Source organism: Nicotiana tabacum, chromosome 5, assembly GCF_000715075.1.
Source record: "Nicotiana tabacum cultivar K326 chromosome 5, ASM71507v2, whole genome shotgun sequence".
Taxonomy (NCBI): domain Eukaryota; kingdom Viridiplantae; phylum Streptophyta; class Magnoliopsida; order Solanales; family Solanaceae; genus Nicotiana; species Nicotiana tabacum.
In genome coordinates this window covers 99,754,326-99,780,788 of record NC_134084.1, presented here as the reverse complement: position 1 = coordinate 99,780,788, position 26,463 = coordinate 99,754,326, and the positions used below count along the sequence as shown (strand labels likewise).

Genomic DNA, 26,463 nt, shown 5'->3' with positions numbered 1-26,463 from the left:
CAACATCTGCCGCAACATGGTTTCCCATCAAGACTTGTTCAGAATCCTGCACTTCTGCATATGTCTTGAACATCTTCTTGTCATAACAGACATGAATAGTAGCACCCGAATCTAGCCACCAGTCTTGAGTATTTGTAGCAGCGGTAGCCACATTCAACTCTGTGACCATACCAATTTGCATTGCGGAAACCATGGCAACCAGTCCTTGGGCAGAATTTTCCACTACGTTTGCCTTTTCAGAATTTCCAGATTTTTTAATCTTTCTAGACTTTTCGGTTTTGCCTGCATTGAAATTTATTCCTGCCTTTCTATATCTGCAGTCCCGAATCATATGGCCTTTCTTTCCACAATGATGACAACTAAAGTTCTTTCTCTTTTTAAAAGAAGACTTTTTGGAAACTTTCAGATGTTTGTTTCCACTTCCTCAATCATTCTGACTGACAAAATTGACTGCGGAACTCGAAGGCTGACTAATAGCATCACGAGCACGAGTCTCACTTTCAATTTGAATGTGAGTACGAAATTGTTCCACAGTCATTTTATCCATAGAATGTAGGATTTTCTTTCTATAGTCATTCCAAGAGGAAGGCAATTTCGAAAGAATAGCACCTATTTGAAGTGCATCAGGAATTTTAACTTCAAGATCACTTAGTTTTGATACTAAGATTTGCAGTTCATGAATCTGATCCATTATAGGCCTAGTATCAAATATTTTAAATTCAGAGTACTGTAGAGCCAGGAATTTGTCAATACCTCGTTTTTCATTCTGGTATGCAGTTTGTAGAGCAGTCCAAATCTCTCTTGGCGACTTCAGATTGCAGTAAAGATCATAGATTCGATCTGTCAAAGTATTCAGAATATGGCCGCGACACAACAATTCATCATGTTCTCGTTTCTTCCTTTCTTCCTTGACTACGTCAGAATCTTCTGCTGTGGGCTCAGCCATCAGAGGCAAGGTAGAATCAAGAACATAGTAGATATTGAGAGCGGACAACAAGAATATCATCTTGTCTCTCCAACGGGTAAAGTTCGTTCCATCAAAGCGATCAAGTTTGATGAACTCCTTCGGATTCTCAACAACAGGCATCAATTTCTCCATAGCAGAATAACTCTTTAAGATTGTTAGAAAATAATAATCAAAATTGGCTTTGAGGCGTGAAAATCGACTGTCCTTAAAGAGTTATCGCCTGTATACTAATTTAGGGAAAATACAAAACGATTCTCTTCAGGATACAACAAAGCCTGCAATAACACTTGTGATTTTCTATTTTCACTTCGTTGGAATTCTTGTGTATTTATAGGCAACCATCAGACCCTTTCAGAAAAGATGTCTTGTTTCACAAACAGACACGACTATTTATTCGAATTTTGAATTTAAAATTCAAATAAATTTGATTTTTATGTTAAAAAATAATTAACTCTAGGATCTCGTGCCTGTTGAGTCAATCTCGTGCCTGTTGAGTCAGTCTCGTGCCTGTTGAGACAATCTCGTGCCTGTTGAGTCAGTCTCGTGCCTGTTGAGACAATCTCATGCCTGTTGAGTCAATTTCAAAATTGATCAGTTCCGAGGCTAACAGACACGGTACAAGTAAGGTCGGTCTCGAAGGTGTTTCACATAACAGACACGAAACTTCTTTCTTCCGATGTGGGAAAAATCCCACTTTCAACTTGCCAATAACAAACTATCTTACAGAATGCCTACAACATATTCTCCTAAGTATCAATAATTAACTTACATTCAATTGCATATAACTTATGCCATAAAATCTTCGTCTCAGTTGTTAGCGAATTTCCTAATCAAACAAGTTTGCGGCCGACATATATTTACATGACAGATAAATATTTTTTTCGGAGACGAAATTAAAAAGGTGGATGAGCATACTCCAACTTGGCTCCGATTTTAAAAGCTAAATAAATGTATGCATATATCTCTTTCTGTCAGTATTTTTATTTTCACTCTCGTAATTATGCCTTTACTAATAAATAATTTTAATTATTTCAAAAAAAATAGTTGTTATTTGTATTTTAATCCTTTTTCAAATTTTATAAAACAAAAATAATTCTTATTTGAGTTACGTAGAAATTGTCATACTAATAAAATCATTTTGACTTGTAAGTATAAGTTTAACCTACTTGTTAATTTTGACGATTAATGATAATTCAGACACAACGATTAGATCACAAATTTTTGTGTACCATTTTTTTTTTTTTTTGAAATAATTATACATAATTGTTGAGTTTTAAATTCAAGATTAAATTAAAAAAAAAAGGGGGTGTTGGACAAACATTGAAAAGCAATATGCCACTAATATGACATCATGTGCAGTAGGTGTACAATTTTAAACTCAGTGACTCCACATAATAAATGAACATGGGCCCTCAAAACAAAAAGTGGCGATTCCTTTTCGGCAGTTGATAAGGTCCAAATATTAAGGCAGTGAGAACAGCTCTCTTAAGCATGCTAAACCTATAAAATGTCAGAAGTACCCTTAGATGCCAAACAGATATATCGTCTAATTCCCTCTTATAAGATAGTAGAAATCTTTGTCGTAATAAAAATATCGTCCAAAGTAAAAAAAAAATCGGTCGGAAAAAGAGTCCTAAATTAAAAGGATACCGAACATAGAAGGAGAAACAAACAAAAAATCTCAAGTGTGGTTAGGCTATACCTATATTCTATGTGAAACGAATTACTATAGTTAACTCCTTTTTTCCAGCAAATAATAATAATAATAATAATAAAAAACTTTTTTTTATTAAATATACATGTAATAATAACAATAAAAGAATAGTTCTCCCTCCGATCCACTTTAATTGATTTTGTGGCTTTTTTTTGTGGTTCACAATATTTGATTTTTTTAGATATCAAGAAGAATTAACTCATTTTTTTCAAAGTTGCTCTTGGAGTAAAGAGTATATTCAATGAACAAATTAAGATTAATATACTCCCTCAGGTCCACAACAAGTGACCAATTTGCTTTTTTATTTTGGTCCAAAATAAGTGTCCATTTATATAGTCAAGAAAAAATTCAATTTGTTATTCCAAAATTACCCTTATGTACGTATCCCTAAAAAGTCATTACTCCTCACATTTGAGAATAGAAATAAGTGCTACTATAACTATCCTGCAACATTTAATAAAGGATAGTTTAGTCACACTAATTATTTTTGTCTAAAATTTAGTATTTTCTTAATGGATATGTCCAAAGCAAATTGATCACTTATTGTGGAGGAAATAGTTAATTTTATTGTTAATTAATATTAAAAGGTGAATTTTTTAATATGTGTGAAAACAATAAAATAATTAAATTGGACCGGAGGGAATAATATAGTAGTATTCCTATATATATATATATATATATATATATATATATATATATTTCAACCAAGAGTGAGACAAAATATTAATTAGCGTAACGTAAGAAAACCACATGTGGTATGCATGCAAAAATACAGATGACTCTAAGGCATGAGGAATTGAGCCATTGAGGTCGTCCCCTACCCATTCCTACCTGGTGTACTACTTTAATAATGGGTAAGTACAGTCGTTGAGAGCCTTATAATGCAAATTCCAGTGGGTGAATGAGATGAAAAATCTTGGCAGGCAGCCCTACCCCTGAATGTTTGGCTCGAATCCGGATATAATCTGACTCTAATGCGAGTATCGAATACCGGTGAGAAACAAAACAAAAAAAAAGAATGAGATGACATCGTTATTGGTAAGTAAAATGCATTGTTACTCTTACTATAGGCAGATCCAGAATTTAATTAAACGTTGTAAGTTCAACCTTTAATATTTTTCCTATTCAATCCATTATGTTTTAAAAGTGTTCATATCTATTATTTATTTCAATTTTAATGAATTATAATATATAAATTTATACTCCACTTCAAAAGTATTGGGTTCAGATAAACCCGACACTCAAACACTACCTCCGCCCTAGTTTGCTACTGCTACTGCAAGTGAGTTTATTATGGTAAGAGAGTAATGGATAATAACTGTTCAGTCCAGGGACATCAATGGACACTTGGTAAATATCTATATATGCTCTTCTAAATTTAAAGTTTTTTGGTGAGTATGCCAGCAACTCTTAACCATTTATGCTCAAACAGAGTTTCTGTAAAATCTACGTAATTAATTATATATAACGTATCAGAAATACTAATTTGACACTAGAAAAGAAGTTGACAATATTAAATTTTAATTAATTATTACGTATCATTTGCATTTACGTAATAGAATACTCCATAACAAAGGCATTTAATCCTTTTTGTACTTTTTGGAAGTATCAAGAAACCCAAACGATGTGACAAGGAGTGAAATCAAGAGAAATCTAACGGAACTACTATATATATATATATGTATGATAATAGGTGAATTGGACTATAATTAGGCCCTAAAGAACCACCTTCTTGTATAGTTTTTATGGTAAAAAACGATAACAAAATGCTATGATTAGTGTTTTTCATGCTTTGCACGCTATATACAATAAAAGCAGTCTATGAAGTACTTTTGGGATCAATTACGGAGAAAAAGAGGTCAATCTTACAATATCCGCTAAGTGCACCACGCGAAAGCAGCAAAACCAGAACTGAAGATGGACTGCCGCGGTCCCGGCGTAACCGCGGTCGGACCGCGGCAGAAGGCTATTGCGGATTCTGAGAGGCTAGTTGGACGCGGTCCTGGCGTAACCGCGGTAGGACCGCGATAGGAAGCGGAAAATTGAGGGACTGAAGTGCAAAACACGGAATTTTTAGCCCAAAACCCTATATTAAACAATAGAACTCGCCCAAGGGAGGCATGAAATGTTTTAGAGAGTACTTTGGCAAGAAAAACAAGTGTGAGAGATCACCCAAAATATCATATTTTCTTCTTGTCTTTATTTTTCTGGCAATTTTGATCATGAATATTTTCATAGTTTATTTACCCATTGTCATGAGTAGCTAAATCCTTTGTCTAGGGTTTTGATGGAACCTATTGAAGGATGAACTTCTTGATTATGTTAATATAGTTTGCCAGATTAATCTCTATTTGTTCAACTACGTGTTTGTTGCAGTTAATTGACAGGATCCTCAATTAGCTGTGCCTAATTAGTGTGCATAACTCGGGAGAGAGTGCATATTTAGGTGATTGTTGAACAACATCACTCCCAAAGTATAAGAGGGATCTATAACTGCGGGTTTAAAGGCGGGATTAGGGATAACGAAGTCTTGGGTGCAATCTAAAGTGAACTGTAATAAACAAAGCCAGCTAGCGTATCTCGGGAGAGTGCGTCTAGTAAATTATCGTGATTACTCGAGAGAGATTCATGGTAAAAAGAGTGTTCATGATTGATAGAGATGTGTTGGTAAATCTATATGAAACATAAACAGAAGGGATTCCATCAATAGGGGAAATCAATACCTTAGAACCTTCTCATTATTGTTCACAACTTAAGCATATTTAGTTTACAACTGTTTATTGACTTTCAATCTTAGTTATTAAATATACCATCAACTGTTATTCACAACGTTTGGGGAAGTTGATTCTAAAGAATTTAGTAAGTCCAACGAAAGTAATTGATAGGTTAATTCTCTGTGGATTCGACTCTAGGCATAAATACTCAGGTTATATTTGCAACGTCCGCATTGTCCTTTTATAAGACATAGTTGGGCGTGATCAAATTTTGGCGCCGTTGTCGGGGAATTAACGGTGTTATCAATTACAATTTAAAGAAGTGCATGCCTAGAAACTCATCGAGATCTGGTGAAGTATTTGAAGCATTATCAGACCTCGAGAAAGTTTTCAAGGCCTTGAATCGGGCTAATCGGAAAAACAAACAACAACCAACAACTGCACAATTCGAAACAGTCATGGGGGATCACGAGGAAAACCCAGCGGTACCAATAGTGCCAGAGGCTGCTCTCTATGACTGGGCACAACCCACAGCTGAAAATCTGTCCACAACCATTGTAGTTCCGCAGATACAGGCTGAGTCAATCCAAATTACGAATAACATGTTGCACTTGTTGCAGAACAAGAGACTATTTTCGGGGTCGCAAGTCGAAGATCCTCAGCAGCACTTGAAGAACTTCCTCTCTATCTGCAAAACCCAAAGGCAGCCCAACGTAACTCCTGAAGCAATCAAGTTGTTATTGTTTCCATTCTTAGTGACAGGAGCTGCCCAGACTTGGCTAAACTCACTTCCTATAAATTCTATAATAACTTGGGATGAGTTAGTCAGGCAATTCCATAACAAGTTCCACCCACCCAATAAGACTGCTCAACAAATTGATGAAATTTTGAGTTTTAAACAGAGACCAATGGAGACACTGCATGAAACATGGGAGCGCTTTAAAGGGATGCTGGTTATATGCCCGCACCATGGTATTCCAGATCTGATGTTGGGGCAGCGGTTTTACATGGGATTGTCAGATAGCGTGAAGAACATTGTTGATGCTTCAGCTGGTGGAGCATTTTTGAGCAAAACATGGAGAGAAAACCAGAGTCTGCTTGACAAGATGGCACAAAATTCGGGATGGACAACCAGGAATGCACCTATCACTCCAGTGGTTCACTCAGTGCCCTTAGATCCATCCAACTCTATGGCTGAAAATATGACCACCTTATTGACACAGATGAGTATACTCACCAAAAATGTGGAAGAGTCAGGGCAGAAGCAGCAGGTACACATCGTAGATACTACCAATGGGGGCTTGTGCGCATCTTGCATTAGTCAGCCAATCGGTAATCAATGGAATGCAGAACATGATCATCACCACTACCCTGAAGACATGAATTATGTGTCTAATTATGGAGGCCAGAGACAGGGTGGTCAGAATTGGGGCCAGCAAAATCAGCAATACAGGCCAGTCCATCCACAGTTCAACAATGGAAACATGGGAGGTATAAGACCCCCTAACAATATGGCACCTTACCCAAGGCCACAAGGATATAATAATCAGAATCAGCAACAAGGGTATCACCCTCCTCCTCAGCAGCATGGTGGAAGGTAGGAAGATGGGTTTGCTAGACTTGAGGCAATGATGCAGCAGGTTATTGGGCTAATGCAAAGATTAAATTTTAATTATTAAATTTTAATTAATTATTACGTATCATTTGCATTTACGTAATAGAATACTCCATAACAAAGGCATTTAATCCTTTTTTTACTTTTTGGAAGTATCAAGAAACCCAAACGAAACTAGCGAAGAAAAGCTGCAATTTTGGCATTCAACCGATGATGCATATTTTTTAGGGCAGCCCAGATTTTGTATGTGCAGTTTTTGAGCAAGAGAAGAGTGCAGTGCAGGAAATTGTTTTGAATGACAATAGGCCTCACTCTGATAATTATGATATTGTACATACGTATGGTAATAGTGACAATCATAAGTGTGGTAGTAATATAGTTAGGTATAATACTTTAGCACCCACTGCTGGTGCATCGGTATGTATGAGGATGCACTACGGGCATCCAGTGTCTGTACGCAATCTTTAATCTAATCTATGTTTATCTTTTAAACCAAAAAGAAAAACCAAACGATGTGACAAGGATGAAATCAAGAGAAATCTAACGGAACTACTATATATATATATATGTACATATTATATAGATGACAAAACAAGTTATAAATATTTGTGGCTCACAAATCTTAGTCATGATTCATGCATTAGTTGATTTTCATGAAGAGGACATATGATAAACCTACTTATTTTACAGTACATAAAGTTGTTTGGCAAACTGCTGGTAAGTGTATTCTTAGCTTTGACTTGTGGAGGACCCCTACACGTATATATAGCCTATCTACAAAAAGAAATATCATATACTTTTGTGTGAAAATGCAATAAACGGGGCTGTGGAATATCTTTACCAATGATCATTTATTGCTGGGATTTGGGGCGGCAATTTGAGCCCAAACTCATCTAACCCGCCCAATTAATTCAGAGATTAATGGGTTGGGCTACAAATATTTTAGCTCATGGGTTAATTTAAGTTGAGCCTAAGTTAACCCATTATTTTTTATAGCTCATTCTGACCCATTTAACAGCTCAAATACAACCCATGAAACTCACCCAAAACAAAGGATCTCAACCCAACTTATCTAGAAATTTACTTAGTTGCCCCAATTTTATTTTATTTTTTGTGTTTTTAATTTTCTGTTCTTTTGTTTTTCTACACCACCCACCCTACCCCTACCCCCCAAAACCCCCCAAAAAAATTTTACTTTTTTTTTTTTATTTTTTGTTTTTCTGCGCCACCCACCCTTACCCTACCCCCCCTCCCCCCCCGCAAAACCCCTAAAAAAATTCACTTTTTTAAATTTTTAATTTTTTGTTTTATTTTTTATTTTTCTACACCACCCACCCACCCTACCCCCTACTCCCCCCCCTCCCGCGCGCAAACCTCCTCAAACAAAAACCTCTTTGTATTTTCAATTTTTTATTTTTCTGCACCACCCACCCCACCCCCCGCCGCACGCAAAAACCCTCAATTTTTTTTTTGTACTTTCTGTTTTATATTTTTTCGTTTTTCTACACCATCCACCCACCCCAACCCAACTCCCCCCCCCTCTCCCACCCATAAAATATTTGTCAGCTCACATATTTTAAGGTAAAAGATTTTTTTTTATTCAAGATGAGCATGGTTCTAAAACATGAGTCAAGTTGGGCGGGTTGGATTATGACCCATTGTTTAGCCCATCTTAACCCAAATACACTTTGGGCTAGATTGGGCAATAACTCATTTATTGACCTAACCCATCTTGACCCGTTCAATTTCAGCCCAACCCGCCCATTTGCCACTCCTACTAGGGTCTTATATATATCTGTGTAGGTGAGAAAAGATCCATGCATCTATGAGCTCATACTTCTGCCCTTTGACCTTCATTTAGTTTAGAGTAGATTTAATTTATATTCACTAACAGTAATTTATATTCACTAACAGTAACAGTGAAGTAAAATGTACTTACATAGTACTATCAATGCAATTTACTCGCGCGATCGTAAATATTACTGTATGTCTTATTTTTTAGATCACCAATTCTACTTATTATGGATTATTTATGTATGTAAATATGCTAGTAGTAGATTCTTTACTTAGCTAACTGGTGCAACTGCAGAAGTAATTGCAGAAAAAAAAAAAGACAACAAAAAAGGAAAACGAGCTCATAGGCATACTAAATGGAGAACATGATGGGTGATAAAGTTGTAATTACTCCTTCATTGTTAGTTAGAGCTTTTGAGTTTGAGTCTTAATCCCGGATATAAAATTGTTTTTGTTAGAGAACATTTTACCCTTATTTTCTAGCGCGAATCCAAATTTATTTAGGCCCAAATACAGAGGCGGAGCTCGCATATTAGGTGCGGATTCGGCCGAACACAATTACTTTTGCTTAAACACTATATTTGTATTAAGAAATTTATTAAATATGTAAAAATATTTAATTGTTAACCCAATAACTAAGACGAACTATGGGTTCCAAAACAAATTCAAAAATCATACACTTTAAATCCTAGCTCCGCTTCTACTCGAATGCGAATATCGATTACGAAATGAAAAACAAAGAAAATGAGAACACGAAGTGGTAGTAAACTATTAGTAGTAAATAGGAGTAACAGATTCAGATGTCGGTACATGAACCGTACAACTAGGAACAAGGCAACTGTTCTTTCTTCTTTTAAAAATATTTTTCCGTTATAAAATAAAGTTCTAACTATAGAGATCGGGCCAGCTTATCCATGACTAGGAGTGTCAAACGGGCGAGTCGGATCGGATATGGTTTGGGTCGAAAACGGATAATGAAAAAACGGATCAATTATCCGATCCGACCCATATTTAATACGGATAAAAAACAGGTTAATCGGCGGATAATATAGGTAACCATATTATCCATGAATTCTTGCATATGATCACTTTTGGGAGAATTCTTAGTCCCCCTAACTTGAGAACCCCAATTTGAGGCTTTACAAATGTAAAAGTTAGACCCATTGGTTATCCATTGGTTACTCATTGGTTATCCATTTTCTGAATGAACAATATGATTCTTTTCATATTTGACCCATTTTTAAAAAGTTCATTATCCAACCCATTTTTTAGTGGATAATATGAGTAGTTAACTGTTTTCTTTTAACCATTTTACCACCCTTACCCGTGACTAATTTTTTTTGGTACCTATTATCTTTTATCAGCATAGATATTGAATAACTTGTTCATAAAAACTTAGGAAAAAATTATCTAACATTTTTCCCTTTGCTGAATTTTAAATATGAGATTGTATAATTTTTAACCCTCGTTATTAGATAGTCACTAATCCACTTGGGTGCATAAAAGAGAGTAAAATATTGACAAGAAGAAGAAAGATGAACGAAGTTAAGGGGTACTGGCCACGACACATGATATCTTTACAAGTCCCTACCTCCAGATTTTTCATTGATAACTACGTTTTTCACCCAAAATTTTGTTACCAAAACAATGTCGTCATTTCATTTCTATAGTAGGAAATTTTAATAACAACATACAATCCTCCCTTCCCGCTTAAACCTTCTTTTTTTTTTCTTCGGTGTTCAGTATCCATATTGAAGCCCGATTAAGTTCGAATTCGCACCAGAAAGCTCCACATTAGGGTGAAATGCTTTCTAACAAAGACAACTTTATACTCAGGAACTCAAATCCGAGACCTCTGGTTAAGGATGAAGAAGTACTTAACACTTCACCACAACCCTTGTTGGTACGTAGACTTAGACCTTACGCCAGAGAAAAACTGAAGCTTACATTTAAACAAGTGTATCTCTTCTCTTTACAAAATCTAATACACAAGTTGAAGTAATCCGAATTAATTAAAGATCTTGAAAAAACTATTAGCGTAAACCCATAAATTAAAGGGTGCATACTGTCCCCACCTGAACTCTAAAACCTTAGACTACAGGCATAATAGAGTGACACAATCTTAATAATTTGGGAATCTAAAGCCTTTATTTTTTAATCAATTAATTTAAGTAAAAAACTTTGTCCTGGTTCAGACGTTGAGATTGAAAAGGTTGTTGGTAAAAAATACTTTTTCTTTTAACGAATTCTACGCAATGTGAATCTGGATTAACCGTGATGGGTTGATTTCGAACACCAAATAATTACAATTTTTATACACTGACAATCTAAATAATTTTACACTATCAAATCATCTTACATAAAACAGTTTATAACAAGGTATGCTACTGTAAAAGTTAATAATCTAACAGTTAAGATATATAAATTCTTACAACAATTTAAAATACTCTGTAAAAAAGGAACGATATTGTATACTCTCTGTTTCAATTTAGAGGACACACTTTTTTTATTAGCCTATTTTAAAAGAATGACATATTTCTACAATTGGAAATAATGCAATTTTAAACTATTTATTTTATTCATTTTACCCTTAATGAAAAACTTTTATAATCACACAAAAGTCATGTTCCTATAAAGCTTTTACCCCTTAAACTTTTAAAATTACAAATTTCAAAAAATAATTCTTAAATTTCATACTAAATTAAATTACTTTATCTAAATTGAAACGGATGGAGTAATAAGTTGTAAAAGACTATAATGTGTGTCTCTTTCAAGTCAATAACCTCACGCTTGCGTTCCAACTACCCCCAACCCCAACCCCTCCCCCTACCCCCATCCCACACAAAAAAATCCTGCGGTTTCATTCCTCTATTTAAGTGTAATTATCTTTGCATGTATATATATATATATACTTGTCTACCTGTTCTTTTCATCTTCATTCTTCTCTTTTCACTTTCTAAAACCATTGATTCTCATTTGTCTTCCCAAAGAAGAAGAAACAACACATAAAACACAAAAGATGGCAGCAGCTACAATTTCTACCATCTCAATGATCGACTCCAACAAAATGGAAGTTGACAAACTCACGTACGAAATATTTTCCATTCTTGAAAACAAATTCCTCTTTGGTTACAATGACCCAACACTTTCTCCTACATGCAAACAAAACTGTACTAATACGTTAACACCCTTTGCCGGAACAAAAACTGTCGCCGCCGGAAAAATCAGAATTCTCTCAATTGACGGCGGTGGCTCCACTAATGGCATTCTAGCAGCAAAATCTTTAGCCCATTTGGAAGCAACCCTTCGTTGTAAAACCGGAAATAAAAACACCCACATTGCCGATTTCTTCGATGTTGTCGCCGGCTCCGGCGCCGGTGGTGTCCTCGCCGGTCTTCTTTTCACGCGTGGGAAAGATGGGATTCCGATGTTTACTGCTGAGGAAGCTCTTAAATTCCTTCTTGAGAGTGATAGGAAAATTTCACGGTGTTCTAACCGTGGATTTTTCCGGCGTGTTTTCCGGCCGGCGAAGGTGTTTGATAAATTATTCAGCGGTTTAACTTTAAAAGATACGGTTAAGTCGGTTTTAATCCCCTGCTACGATCTAACTACGAGATCACCGTTTGTATTTTCGCGGGCTGATGCGTTGGAGATGGACGGTTGTGATTTTAAGTTGGCGGACGTTTGTGAGGCCACAGTGGCTGATCTTTCGGTGGAAGTGAAGTCAATTGATGGAAGAAGGAAGATCACAGCCGTTGGTGGTGGGGTTACGATGAATAATCCAACGGCTGCAGCTATCACTCATGTACTTAACAATAAACAAGAGTTTCCCTTTGCTAATGGAGTTGAAGATTTGTTAGTGGTTTCTTTGGGTAATGGAGAATCAGATTCCGGTACCGGAAATGTGATGTTATCCCCGGCGGCATTTGTTAAGATTGCCGGAGATGGAGCTGCCGATATGGTAAGCTTATCTTTTTTATTTATGCAAAATATGTTAAATATTTTTAAACAAAGAAAAAAAGTTGAATAATTTATAATATTTAAAATTGCTTTCGTTAGAATAGTTCGTAAGTATGAAAGTTGGTACTTTGGATTTAATGAGTTTTATTTCTAAGAATTCTTCCTTTTTTGGGCATGGGACCTCGTATGTATTACTCAGAGGCAACAAAACGAAAAGTTGTACATATTAAATAGTCCACAAGTTAATTTTGATTAAATAGTGCACCTAACGATATAGTAGTATATTAAGAACTTTAATTTGGAATCTTAACTAAATAATCGAACAATAAATTTTCCATCTTTATTAACTGATAGAAAAAGTAAAATATATTTACTTTATCTACACAAATTATTGGACTAAGACTAATGTTGTAACCCTATAAAAAATGCAGGTAGATCAAGCTGTATCAATGGCATTTGGACAATTTAGAAACAGTAACTATGTTAGAGTACAGGGAAATGGAATTGTTGGGAAAAAACACGAATCGACGAGCAAGACAGTAGCCATATCTGAAGAAATGCTAAAGCAGAAGAATGTGGAATCTGTGTTATTTCAAGGGAAGAAATTGGTGGAATACACAAATTTGGATAAGTTGGAAATATTTGCTGGTGAATTAATCAAAGAGCAAAAAAGTAGGAAAACTACAATATTACCCCCAGTCATGTTGAAACAGGCATCACCATCTCCTAGAACTTCATCTGCAACAACTTCATCCACCATTTCCTCATGTTAATAATCTAGCTCAAGATTTTAAAAAATAAGGGGAGAAAATTAATTAACGTAAAGTAAAGAAGACCTATGTATCATGATCATATATTAGACCTATGTTCCATTATTATTAATTAGGTTAGAATATTATAGCGAGGTAATTAAGGTAGGGTGGGTTAAGTTGAATTAATGTTGAAGTATGGGTTTGAAGCCACTCGTGAATATTTCAGACATCCGAGTTTGAGCTGAGCTGCCTGCTAAAATAGCCTGAGAATTTTTTTTCTAGTTTTTTTTTTTATCTTGAGGTTGATTTGTAGTGAAATGTATGTAGGGTTGAATCTTGATGAATGTGTGTATGTATGTGATGTTAATATTATAAATGTATTGCTTGTTAGAGCAATGAGAAGCACTTGGTAATTTGTAAATGTTATGTTACCAACACTAGCTAGTTGCTTTTAATGATCATTTATCCCGATTGTTTTGTGTGTTAACTTGCTAACTTTAACTCCCTTCGCTCGAATCAAACATACAACAATAACTACGTCTCAATGATGAGAATTAGTTCAGTTCAGATAGGAAGGAGTAACATCTTTTCCATATAAAAAGATTTACAAATTTTACAGTAAAAGGTTTGAAGGAAGCATTGACTAGGTTACATCTTATTTATTGATCTAATTATGTTAGTATTCTATATTTACTGTCCCCACTGCAATTTAATATGCTAATGACTTTAATAATTGTTGTGTTTATGACGCTTTGAACTAATAATGCAGCTACTCCAGGATTCATGCATGGCTATCATTCACCGAAAATTCTTAAAGAAATATATCGTAGAGTCGGATTATAATTTTTTTGAGACTGAAATATCAAAGGGCAGCACCATCATCACTACAGCAAGAGGAGAGGAAATAGTACATTAGTCAAGACGGTAAGGGTGGCAAGTGGGCGGCCCGGGCCCGCGGATTAAGTGGGCCGGGACCGGTAGGACCGCTAGAGATGAGCTTGGGCCGATTTTTGTCAGGGAACCATTTGGCCCGCCAAGGGACCGGGCCGGTCCCTGGCAGGCCAAGCGGGCCCGATGGTAAATTTTTTAATAAAAAAATCTAGTTGTTTGGCTATTTAAAAATAGACAATGAATTAATGAATTCTCTCTATTCTAATAATTATAATACTATTGATGAAAATGATGATGAGGAAATTGATTTTGATTAAACTCAACCGGATGATGATACACCCACTAGATCTGCTTCTAATGTTAATCCAACTAGTGATAACGTTGCTAATCCAAATGATGATCCATCTGATACTCCTGATACTGCCCCTGCTTTTTCTAGACGACCTACCAAACGGCTAGAAATATCTCATGTTTGACCATTTTTTACTCAACTAGTTCAACAAAATAAGGCTAAGTGTAAAACTTGTGGTATGGAGTTAGCTTTTAATGGTTTAGCGCTTGAAGATGATGAATTTCCTAAACTTCCGGAAGCAATAGCATCAATTAGAATAAATGCTCAAACTATTTATAATTCGTATAGAGTTGCATAAATCATGCTAGACCAAATGTTCCAACTCCATCTTCTTCTGATTCTCAAACTTCTAAAACAACTGCAGGAGTAAAAGGACTTAGTGCTTGGGCTGGGTTTAGGGATTCTTTTGGTTCTAGTATAATAATTTTTCACAACTAAATAAGCTTGAAGTTTATTTGTCGCAGCAACTTGAGGAAGTGAATCCCGACGACTCCTTTAATATTTTGCAATGGTGGAAGGACAAAGAAAAACACTTTCCGGTTCTTTCAAGGATGGCCTGAGACATTTTACATACTCAAGCTTCAACAGTGGCATCGGAGTGCGCTTTCAGTCAAGCAAGACTTCAAATAGGTAATTATAGAGCATCTATGAGGGAGAGCTTGAAAAAATCAATACTTTTCAGAGATTGGATCCGTTCGGAAAGAAGAAATTTTGGACTTGCTGAATCACACCAGAGGAAGACGAAGCTTACAAAAATCCTAGTTGAACTTGCTGAGGATGTTGCTTCGCCCGACAAAGCGATGACCGAGCTACTTTTCCACCACCACCAACAGAAATTCCTCCGAACCTTGAAGGATTTATGAAGTTTGTAAAAGATACCATGTAACTTGTATGAACAAAAATTAGTATTTATTATGTAATTTGTATTTTGGCACATCTTGATTAGTTTCTTTTTCTTCTCAATAGTGGTATTAGCACCTTGTTGTGCTCATTCCATTGGGGGGAGAAAGACAAAGAAAGATATTGCCATATTTTTTTAATGCTATAATAAAAGTACAAGGCATTGTTTTGAATATCTTTTTACAATATTTTTGTCTTTAAATTTGAATTAAAAAATTAGGTCACAATTCTATAATAAATTTACAAGGCATTGCCTTAGATATTTTTTTTTAACATCTTTTTGACTCTAATTTCTATTTAATTTTTTAAAAAATCACTATTTAGTCGTTGAGCACACTCAGCCCACTTAGCTCGCGGGCCCGGTCCGTTTAGCTCAGGACCATGAGTTTGTGGGTCCGGTCCCGGACCAGTTCCTACAAAAAGACCATTTAGCCTGGGATCGCTAAGCCCTTTTATTTAAGGATCGGGACCGCGGCCCATAAGACCAGCCCACTTGGCCTAATTAGGGCTCGGATCGGCCCACTTGCCACCCCTAGTCAAGAGTCATCATACTTCTGTATAACATAAATATACAGAGAGATTTAAAATATATACACACGGGTAGTGGTGAAGATTTTCTAGACTGACTCCGTAGATTTAACCTATTGTTCCAAATTAGTTAACATGTTTATTAGATTACTACTACTTAATGTTTAACATAGAGATTTATCCGTTTTAATTACTAATAGTATAAATTATTTTTTACAACATCAAATACATTGCCTTTTCTAAACTAGGACTTACCTTGTTTAGGTATTCATTGGTAAGTGCATGCATTAACATAAATGGCGGCAATACAAAAGTGTCTAAACTATAACAACTGAGTCAAAATAGATTATCCAAATTACAGGAATAGCAGGACACTTGTTACCATCCCAAGGTAAGGAATAACCAGTTATGTCAAAATGCCGAGGCATTTGCATCTATACCCATTTTTTTTGTCACGTTTTAACTTGTACCCGCTTTGCAAAAAAATATCAAGCGTACCCATTTTTTCGCGTAACTTCAACATACAGACCTAAAGTAGCAAAGGTAATCACGCAAACTTCAGCATTCTAGTAGACGGGCCTGAAGTGTGCTGAATTTTTTGTTTGTAATTGTTGAAGATGCTGTAGTTATTTAGTTCATTTGTAAAAACTTCAGCACTAAATAAGCTGAAGTTTTTTTGTCTTGGACTCATTAGTTTTGTCATTAAGCTTTTTCAAAAACTTCAGCAGAAGAGCTGAAATTATTTAGTTCATTTGTAAAAACTACAGCACTAAATAAGCTGAAGTTTTTTTGTCATGGATTCACTAGCTTTTTCAAAAACTTCAGCAGAAATGCTGAAGTTATTTAGTTCATTTGTAAAAACTTCAGCACTATATAAGCTGAAGTTTTTGAAAAAGCTTTCTAACATACTAGATAAATAATCACCTTATTCTTTCATAGTGTATTATTACTATAAAATAATCAAATTGCCAACAATATCTAAATCGTCAATTTTGAAAACTATTAACGCGAACATAACAGAATTATCACGAAAAGAATCACTAAGTGTGACCTTAAACTTCACGTACGTGAAAATATTTACAAATTATTGTCTACTAACTTATGTAATTATTCATAATTTATTTTTAAATAATCTGATAAACATACTTATGGCAATCATCCCATGAACTGAAGTTTCATAGCAGCACCAACAGCACAAAAGAAAGAAGAAGAAGAAAATGAAGGAGGAAGAGAAAGGGGACTGAAGTAGTTTAAAAAGTGGGTACAAGTTCAAACTTTTTTAAAAAATGGATATAAATGGTCGCCCCGTGCAATTATTACTTTTTTGGCTCACTGGGAATAATGAAATTGGCTACCTTATTGCAGGGGACCAGCACTCAAAAGCTTAAAAAAGGTCGGGGTGCCCGGGGGGAGGAGCAAGGGCAGGACATCTCTTTTGATTTCTCCCATAGAAAAGCCTAACATGCAGCAAGAATGGATATATTATGGAATAAATACACCCTTCCAATTTTAAGGTACAAATATGTTAAGCAATCCACCATTTCTTAGCCTTAATTGCCAAAACTAAAATATTATGTCGTTGACGCAATTGGTGTTACTAGCCAAAGCTTGCAGGGCCCTAACTCATCCGTTTCTTTCGCATTACACAGTTGTACAACACAACACAATGATTTTTACATGAAGAAAAAATGAGGACTGACTTGACAAGGCAATCCCCAACAGGACCAGCTGAATTCATCCTCCATCTCTCATCAATTACAAGACACTACAATAATTGACAACTCGGCAGTCCATGTCAGCAGACAGTTCGACCATAGCAGATTGATGCAATGTAAAGATTTTTAGACCATTTTTCCTGCAAAATGAGAATTTGCAATGTTGAAACTACAAAGGGAAAAGATTTAAAAGAGTACATGCATAACTAATATGCAAATTGCATTCCGCCAACTCCTGTCAGTTGAAGCTTCATTATTACAAACATTTGTTTCATATAATTTTCACAGCGTTCAAGAATTCAAATTCATTTTTAAAAACTTTGATGTGATAATTTCTCTATCAAACTAGCTTTTTAACCATTACTTTGATATTTCTCCCACGACTAGTACAATAACCAAGCAACAAAAACAACTTAAATTCCATTTCCAGTCAAGGAAACATCATAGAAACTGGATCACAACGAGTAGTTTGTAAATTCCCATCACAACTTGAACCTGTCAGATTTAAGGAAAATGCAAGGCAAACAGGTAACATTCAGGATTAAGGAAAAGACTAGTTACCTTAACATGGGTACTTGGGAAGGCAGATGTCCGTAAAGTCTCTTGAGTCTCATCAATCATTTTACGTCTTGGTACGCTCAATATGAAGGCTGCTTGATCGGCAGTGGCAGCCATAGAAGTTATTCTATAACCACTTTCCCACCGTCGATGTATTCCTTCACTTGGGTAAAGGAAGTCAAGCTCAACAACCTACATGGTTATCTGCTTTAAGCCACTATTGTTGAGGAAAGTAAGAAATGGAAGTAACGACTGAGTAAAAACTAATCACCTGTTCTGAATATCCAGAATTTCGGGACATGACCACACCCCAGCGACTGCCAGCAGTGGTCATGGATGTGACATGGAAACCTTCTTTCCACTTTTTGTTTATCCATTTGAAAGGGAAAGATTCACTCACTTTGTAAGACTGTTGTGTATATGGAGTTCCTGACCATCAAACACCAAGAGAAATTAATAGATTGTTCATAGGACCATCAACAAATAAATCATAATCAAATTGATTCACAGCAAGTCCATTCCTGGTAAGCAATCTGCAGTGGATAGTCTTAGCAACAAAATGCAGCTCGCTAACCGCATATACATAAAGTTGGGTTACTCATAATAAAACAGAAATTAAACCATCTATATCTTATTTGCATGCCAAAGGTTGAAACATGCAAATAAAAAGCAGACTAAGTAAAAGACCATATCAAAGAACCAAAAGGTAGGAAATTTTTTCAAAAGAAGCAGCACACTAAGGCCAACAAAGAGAGAGTGTCAGCACACTAGGCAGGTGGTGAAAATAGGTAAATAATTCAGCTCCAGTTGCTTTGACAACACACCAAAAGGTTCTGGTGCAGCCACGACTAAAATACTTATGCAGGCCATTAGCCTGAGGTCTTAAACTTTTTTCCTTTTTTTTTATGACCAAGAAATCCCTATTAGTTAGGTGGTCCAACCCCAATTGTGTTCACAGGTTCAAAACTCGGAGGAGTATGCACCCACCTCTCTACCCTGCTCCCACATAAATACCAAGCTTCGTATCAGTGACAGGGTCTGAACTCATGACATGCACCAATCCATGCATCCTTGCCAAATTTGCCCTACTTTTGCAGCAGCTAACTAATGGAAAGTTTGGTACATTGCTACTTGGTATTTTAATTCTACCAACAGCAACTCACATTCGAAAACATTTCGTAGATGGCTGAAGTATGGAAAAGGTCTCAAAGACGTGGGCTAATCATCAAGCTCCAGGCTACCCTTATAAGGGGCATAATTCTACATTTGACAACGTTTTTGTTAAGATCCCTATTGTTCTTCAGTATTAGAACTGTATGAACATCCCACTTCACCTCCTGGTCACTCTTGTACCAGGAAACTTCACATGCTAAAGATATCTAGACTGAACCGCATGAACATCCCCATTGCTCATTGGTACCACAACACCCGTCCCCTTTCGACCTTTCTGTTTCTCGTATCTAAAGCTGCTTAAACCAACAAGCAGGAATAACCACACTCTTGAACAGCGAAAATCTATCCGGACCTCTTCCAAAACAGGTATTATTTTCTGTTCCATCCTTTTTTATTTGACTAAAGACCAGATTTGTGAAAGCTTAATGCAATAAAGTGAAGAAACATAGAAGTACAGGTTCCATGAATTTCAAATAAGTATCAGACTGAACTTAATCTGTTAAAATTAATACTACTTAGGATCACTGGTAATGAATACAAGATCCGTGTTTGTTCTATATGCACTTCAAGCTATATTCTTATAACTGCATAGTATGTCGCAAATCTAATTATTATATATGTGCTGGTTTTGTTTAAGCATAAACTCTTTCACTAAGAAAGAAAATTTCCCGCCAAAAATAGCAAGATGGAAACAATATCATTCACAAGGAGAAGTCCATCAGTTGATCCTTCAGTAAACACCTCAAATTGTGAATCAGTCAGATCAGTTTCCATTAATATCTAACCTTTTGACATAACGACCAAGGAACTTCCGTTAGCTGCACCAGCTATTGAGCTGATGTAGTAGTTCTTTTCCCACTGTTCCATTATCCAATCCTGAAAAGAATCACAATTATTTGAGCATATCCCACGAAAAGAAAGAGATAAAGATAATCACTGAATATGATAGAGATAAGGTGATTGAGATGATAACAACCTTATGGAGGAAGACAGCTGAAAGCTCATAAACCTGGGAAGAGAAACCGGTTCCTGCATCCATGATTAAGGCCCACAGATTGGCTGCTGAAGCCACACAGCTGATGTAAAGACCGTCCTCATTTCCTTTGTCTACATGCTGCCGGAGCCTAGAGTCCGCTACATTATAGTGGTACCTACAAGATCATCATTAATAATTTTATATCAGCAACTGGCATTAATATAGAAATCACATGCATTAAGAAGATAATTTAACATGAAAATCCATGCATTTAACACTCAATTTGTCAATAGTTTATGTAAGCAAAGAAAGTGAGATAACACTTGAAGTCCTCATGTAAACCTAACAAGTCAAACAGTTTATACAAGAATGTAGCCCGTCTTACCAGATTCTATAATATGATCCATTCAAAGATAGAAGGTAGATAAATAGGAGTCAAAGATTTTAAGAGGTGCGCCAAAAAGATTGCATGAAAATTGAAAGGGTATTCAGACATTAGATTTCCTTCTCTCCCCTTAAGGAATAAAACGGAGGTAAACATAATCAGGCGTGTACCTAAAATATCCATGCAAATATAACACAATTACATTTCCTACCAATTTTCGAAAGTTAATCCTATGCTTCGATTAACTTAGCCATATCATTTTTCCTGCTCAACCCCAGAAGTTTACTGCCCAAAAATAAGAATAATGAACTCACGAATTTTCTCACATGAGGCAAAAGGAAGTTCTAAACATTAAGTCATCAAGACTACATGAAATATGAACCGATCAACCAAAGCATAAGGCATGTATCCAAACAAAACAGAAAGGATACCTGTATTAAAGAGAAAATCAGTTTCACTTCAAACTAGAAGAAAAATAAAGTGACCACTAACAGAGATGCAGTGATTAATGCATGGAAATGATTCTCAAAGGTTCTCATAGGCCAGATTATCCGAAAACGGCCAACCCAAGAATCATAAAATCAAATACTCTCTTAAATGTTAAATCCTCAAACCTACTTGGATTCCTGCTTTATATACCGTATACGTGAATAGTAAATCCAATTTTCATTAGTAAAACTAGTCGTCCTCCTTAACAAAAAACCTAGTCCTGTCCTAAAAATAAGTAATCTCTCAAACCTATAGTATGTCCAATTGGGAAAGGACACAAGAACAGAAGACATGAAGCAACAAGCAAGTTCACTTGAACTTTTATACAAGCCAAATTTATGAAACACACCAAATACGAATGTCAGAGCGGCAATTTTATGGCATCTCAGATGCATAACTAATTAAAACATTAAAAAGGCTTTATTTGGATGTCTAGAGTTCGATGGATACTTTTGATAAGATCCAAGACCAAAAAAAAGTCAAGCACTTGCGGCACCTTTTTAAGGAATTACAATAATGGCCAGACACAACAAACCTCGTAATCACACTTTTATTAATAGCTGAACATGTCAAAACTCATAATCACACTTTTATTAATAGCAACGTACCTCTGCTTCATGGGACGTCGTGCATTATAAACAGAAATCCATTGTGTTGCAGGACTACCTAATCGTACTTTCTTCTTTGGTTGCTCATCTTCCTCCAAGTTTATTAGCAATCTTCCCCGCTTCTGCCCAACCTGATTAGACAAGAGGTGACAACTGAGTAGGGGAGCAATATTGCCATGCAAACACCACACATACATGCACGAATATGGATAGGAACCTTAAGAGCTCCATCAATTCTTATTGGTCGTAGTGACGTGACTGGCTCAATAAGACTCTCAAAGAAAGAGATAAGCTTGGCATAATTTGGTTCCTCATCAAATTTCATATTTGTCACTGCCTCAAGGAACTGCTTGAATGGGGCCGGACAAAAACAACACATCAACTCTGGAGAAGTGGCCATTTTTTTCTTGCACACAAGAAAACTCTTGTTGTCACCCTATCACAATTCAAAACAAATACAAGAGAATTATAAAATTTTGTAAGTCAAAATTAAGCCTCTACAAAAACTTACAGAAGCATATAACAACCAACCTGATATCCTTGCCACGGTAACCTTCCCTTTATCAGGAATATTAATGTGTATGCTAGTGACTCAAGGTCATCTCTTCTACTTCCCGTCCGACCCAAATGCGCATGCACACTTGCATATCTTATGGTTCCCCTGTCAAAGCAAACATATGAGCCCACATTCAAAAGGGTTGTTGAATTATATGCCCAAGATTATTTAAGTTACATTCCAAATGAACAAACCTGAATATATCTGGCCTCTGGTCATATTCAACATGCAGACCAGATGCTGCATCTTTCCATCTAGATGCTGCAGCAATGATCGATATCATCAAGACCAGTACTCGAGATTAACATCAAACGAAAAGAAATGGTATTCTTCAGGTGTAGTAGACCAACAAGCAGAACTGATCCGACAGAGGTATTTCTCAACGTGTGATAACAAATTGACAGGATTAATGATGCTTTACAATAAATTAGAAAGAAAACGAAATGGACACTCCAAGAAAAAGATAGGGCGATAAACAGAAAAGATCATAATATAATGCATCTTACCCAAACCGAGATCAATAAGATACAGCTTCTTCTCATCAGCACTTCCTGGCAGACCAAGTAAGAAATTTTCCGGCTTCACATCTCCATGCACGAACCTTAAAGTGAGAAAAAAGAATTAGATGTGGAAAAAAAATAGGTCACTGATACTACTTGACTTCTGAGTTTAGAGTGCTGAAAGTGAAATGAAAGTGAACAATCAAGCAAAGTGATATGCCAGAGGAAAATATCATGAATAAATGATGAAATAACATATGTATTGCTGGAGGGATAACAGTTACCCCTTAAGGTGCAGTTTTTCAAGAATCGATATTGCCTCCACCGCAATACAGGCTACCATATTCGGCGACATCCTGTTGCAAGGTTAATAATCATCAAACAGAGAGAAATACAGACTACAGCATATGCATGCCCACAAAAAAGTATACGTGGTACATTGTTTTGTCGGCATTCCTATGTATGTGCAGGAAAAATCAATGCAAATAGAAAAAGTTGGAAACTTACGACTGGCCTAAAGAATTCCAGACATCCCACAAGCTAGGTCCCAGCATGTCCATGACCTGAAAATATTTCCAGGAAATATCAGTAACACAAAAGTGATAGAACAAGAAATTCTTTTTACAAAAAGATGAAAACCAAAAGTTACCAAGATGTAAAAGTCTCCCTGACGACCCTTATAGTGAACCCATGGGATACCATAGCATCCATTCAGGGTGCTGTCAAGGCAAAAAAAAAAAGTTCACAATTGGATAATAAGTAAGACATCTGAAGACTGAAAAATACAAAGAAATAAGAGATTCTGAAATAAGGATTCATGCTTACTTGTACACCTGCCACTCATAAGGAGGGCCATAGTTGCAACCCTTACTATTTCGATGCTCAAATTTCAATGCAACCTAGTGAGAATCATTATCGCTGTATTATAATCCAAATAATGTCAGAAAGGCTTGTAAAAGATCCACTATGTCATAGGCAGTACCTCAACAGCATCTGGTCCTGTTCTCTCAGTTCCCCCACTTGTTCTTCGACCAACATATACTTGCCCAAATCCACCCTTACCTAACTTCCTTTCTGTTTTATATACAGGAGAATTACCCACTTGCACCTGCATCAAGATAGAAAGCATTCTTCTAAGAATTCTATTTACAATAAGAGTATATATACGATGTTGCAGAAATTTAGCCTACACGATGTCATTAATGATGTCAAGGTATTTCCTAGGCAGCTGGTGGAATTTTCAAGGCAAAAGTTAATAGAACACAAATGGAAAGAGACTTAAGAGCAAATAGGAAGATACCCTCTCAGGTACAGGAGTTGCGCTTGATTCTTCTTCGACTCCCATTACCTTGTCTGCACTTCCACCACCATCCATTGCAATATGTTTATCTGCAGCACCCTCAATTCTATTAAACGCTGGCTCGGCAACCCCAAGAGGAGCAGCTTGAGGAAGAACCTCACACGGCGTCTCTGGGTCCAAATCTATCAACCTAATCCCCCTACCCCTACCAGCACCACTTGGCCTTGCACGTGTCGTCCCTGAAGGCCCTTTTCCTACAGCCGTTGCAGCATTACCCCTTCCTCTTCCTCCACCACCACCTCTTCTTCTGCCTCTGTTCTGAGTAGGCGGCAAAACCAAGTTTTCCTCTTGGCCAACAGGTTGAGGGGCGGCAGGCTGGAGATCACCAAGCCGTTTTGATCTCCTTGCTCCACTACGCAACTCTGGCATCATCACCCATGCAAATCACACTCAACTCGGTTCACCCACCTTGCCTAGAAAATCTGGTGGTAAACACAACAATAACAATGAATGCAAGAATCCTGTATTAACAACAACGTGGACTTTAAATAGAAACCGATAAAAAAAAAAAAGGCGAGGCACTCAACACACCAGCATCTAAGAAAATCACAGTTTCCATGAATCAAACATGATATTTACATTAATTCCCAAAAGTTCTAAACTAAAGTTCTGAACTTTTTACCCATAAAAAATTAAGTTAACTAACATAAGAAGATTCATATTTCTTGCATACTAAAAATGGACCAGATTATGCAGATAAGGATATCTTTACGATTATAAGAGTGACATCTATATTTCTATAATTAGTTCGTTTCTCTTCTATTTTTCCCATCTATCTACTTCACTATTTATTACAAAGCTTCACGAACCTTCCCTTATTTCCAAACAAGAAGTGACACTGGAAGTATATATACATCAAAAAATTAATAACTTTAAACTTCAAGAGAAAACTAACATCCTAGAGGCTTGATTCCAACATAAATGAAAGCTTTAAACTGTATAATCAAGAAAATTATACAAAGGAAAACAGCATCATTGGAATAAATTTAAACAAAATCAAACCAATCAAACAAAAAGCTCCAATACAATGAAATTACAAAATATAAAAAATAATAATAATCTTTAGAAAACCCAAATGGATCACCTTCATCACATCACACGTAACTCAACCGATCATCAAACAAGCAACAAAAACTGAGCATTTTAGGCACATTTCCACAGAAACACAAGAACCCCACAAAGGGAAAAGCCAAGAAAATCATATAAAAACAGAAAAAATCAAATCTTTACCTCAGAAACAGCAAAAGCCAGAAAGGATCGGTGTGAAATAGAACAAAAATCAACAAATTTGAAGGAAGAAAAATGGGTTTTCAAATCGCCGATCAAAATCAGATCTTTAGATAAAATCAACAAGAAACCACATGGGATAGTTCAAAGAAAAAGAAAAGGAAAAATCTTATCTGTAAAAAGAAAAGGAGAAAAAAAGCTGGTTTGGTGTTTAGTGTATACGGGGATGATGATAAGGTGTGTTTAGCTTGAATGAAGGATGAAGTAACGTTACATTCGGTGAGCAAAATTTTGGATTTTGGGAAATTTGATTGAATGAAATGAAATACTAATAATGAGTGGGCGGAGGACTGTGTGTGTGTGTATTTGTGTGCGGTATGGAGCCCTGTATTACTACTTTGGTGCCTGTGCTGTATCTGATTACGTATTTACTGTAATCTAATGTACTCTTATCTAATTATCTATTTACTATATATCTAACCTATTTATCTTTTCCATCTAGCTATTCTAAACTCATTTGCCACCGGAAGGTCATAGGTTCGAGCCGTAAAAACAGCTTCTTGCAGAAATGCAGATAATTTTGTATACCCTTGTAGTTCGACCCTTTTTCGGACCCCGCGTATAGCAGGAACTTAGGGGTCATTTGATAGGGCGTATAAGAATAATGCTAAATAAGGTGTATTAGTAATGCAAGGGTTAGTAATGCAAGCATTAGTTATACAAAGATTA

General features: G+C 36.1%; 3 protein-coding genes and 1 non-coding gene across 5 annotated transcripts; 1 reads left to right on the top strand and 3 right to left on the bottom strand.

Moving 5' to 3' along the window:
* Positions 1-424: 424 nt before the first annotated feature.
* Positions 425-946, bottom strand: LOC142180881 (uncharacterized). The gene has a single exon (XM_075252983.1). It carries the CDS (start codon positions 944-946, stop codon positions 425-427), a length of 522 nt encoding a protein of 173 aa, XP_075109084.1.
* Positions 947-6,264: 5,318 nt separating this feature from the next.
* Positions 6,265-6,371, bottom strand: LOC142181342 (small nucleolar RNA R71). The gene has a single exon (XR_012710009.1). It is a non-coding gene; the product is annotated as a small nucleolar RNA R71 (small nucleolar RNA).
* Positions 6,372-11,710: 5,339 nt separating this feature from the next.
* LOC107785521 (patatin-like protein 3) lies at positions 11,711-13,937 on the top strand. The gene is made up of 2 exons (XM_016606846.2): positions 11,711-12,765; positions 13,196-13,937. The coding sequence occupies exons 1-2, from the start codon at positions 11,824-11,826 to the stop codon at positions 13,535-13,537; spliced, it is 1,284 nt and encodes a 427-aa protein (XP_016462332.1). The 5' UTR covers positions 11,711-11,823; the 3' UTR covers positions 13,538-13,937.
* A 3,713-nt stretch (positions 13,938-17,650) lies between these two features.
* On the bottom strand, positions 17,651-26,148 carry LOC107785522 (casein kinase 1-like protein HD16). Of its 2 annotated transcripts, none has more exons than XM_075253861.1 (17): positions 25,738-26,148; positions 24,448-24,929; positions 24,130-24,255; positions 23,973-24,046; positions 23,797-23,866; positions 23,655-23,710; positions 23,432-23,503; positions 23,154-23,248; positions 22,842-22,908; positions 22,623-22,752; positions 22,309-22,527; positions 22,092-22,222; positions 20,610-20,784; positions 20,419-20,509; positions 18,732-18,889; positions 18,464-18,652; positions 17,651-18,042 (listed from the first exon to the last, which is right to left on the bottom strand). In XM_075253861.1, the coding sequence occupies exons 2-17, from the start codon at positions 24,877-24,879 to the stop codon at positions 17,983-17,985; spliced, it is 2,145 nt and encodes a 714-aa protein (XP_075109962.1). In that variant the 5' UTR covers positions 24,880-24,929; positions 25,738-26,148; the 3' UTR covers positions 17,651-17,982. The 2 variants fall into 2 exon arrangements, with proteins under 2 accessions (XP_075109962.1, XP_075109963.1); XM_075253862.1 differs by having other exon boundaries at positions 24,448-24,968; positions 25,738-26,096.
* Between the last annotated feature and the right edge of the window lie 315 nt (positions 26,149-26,463).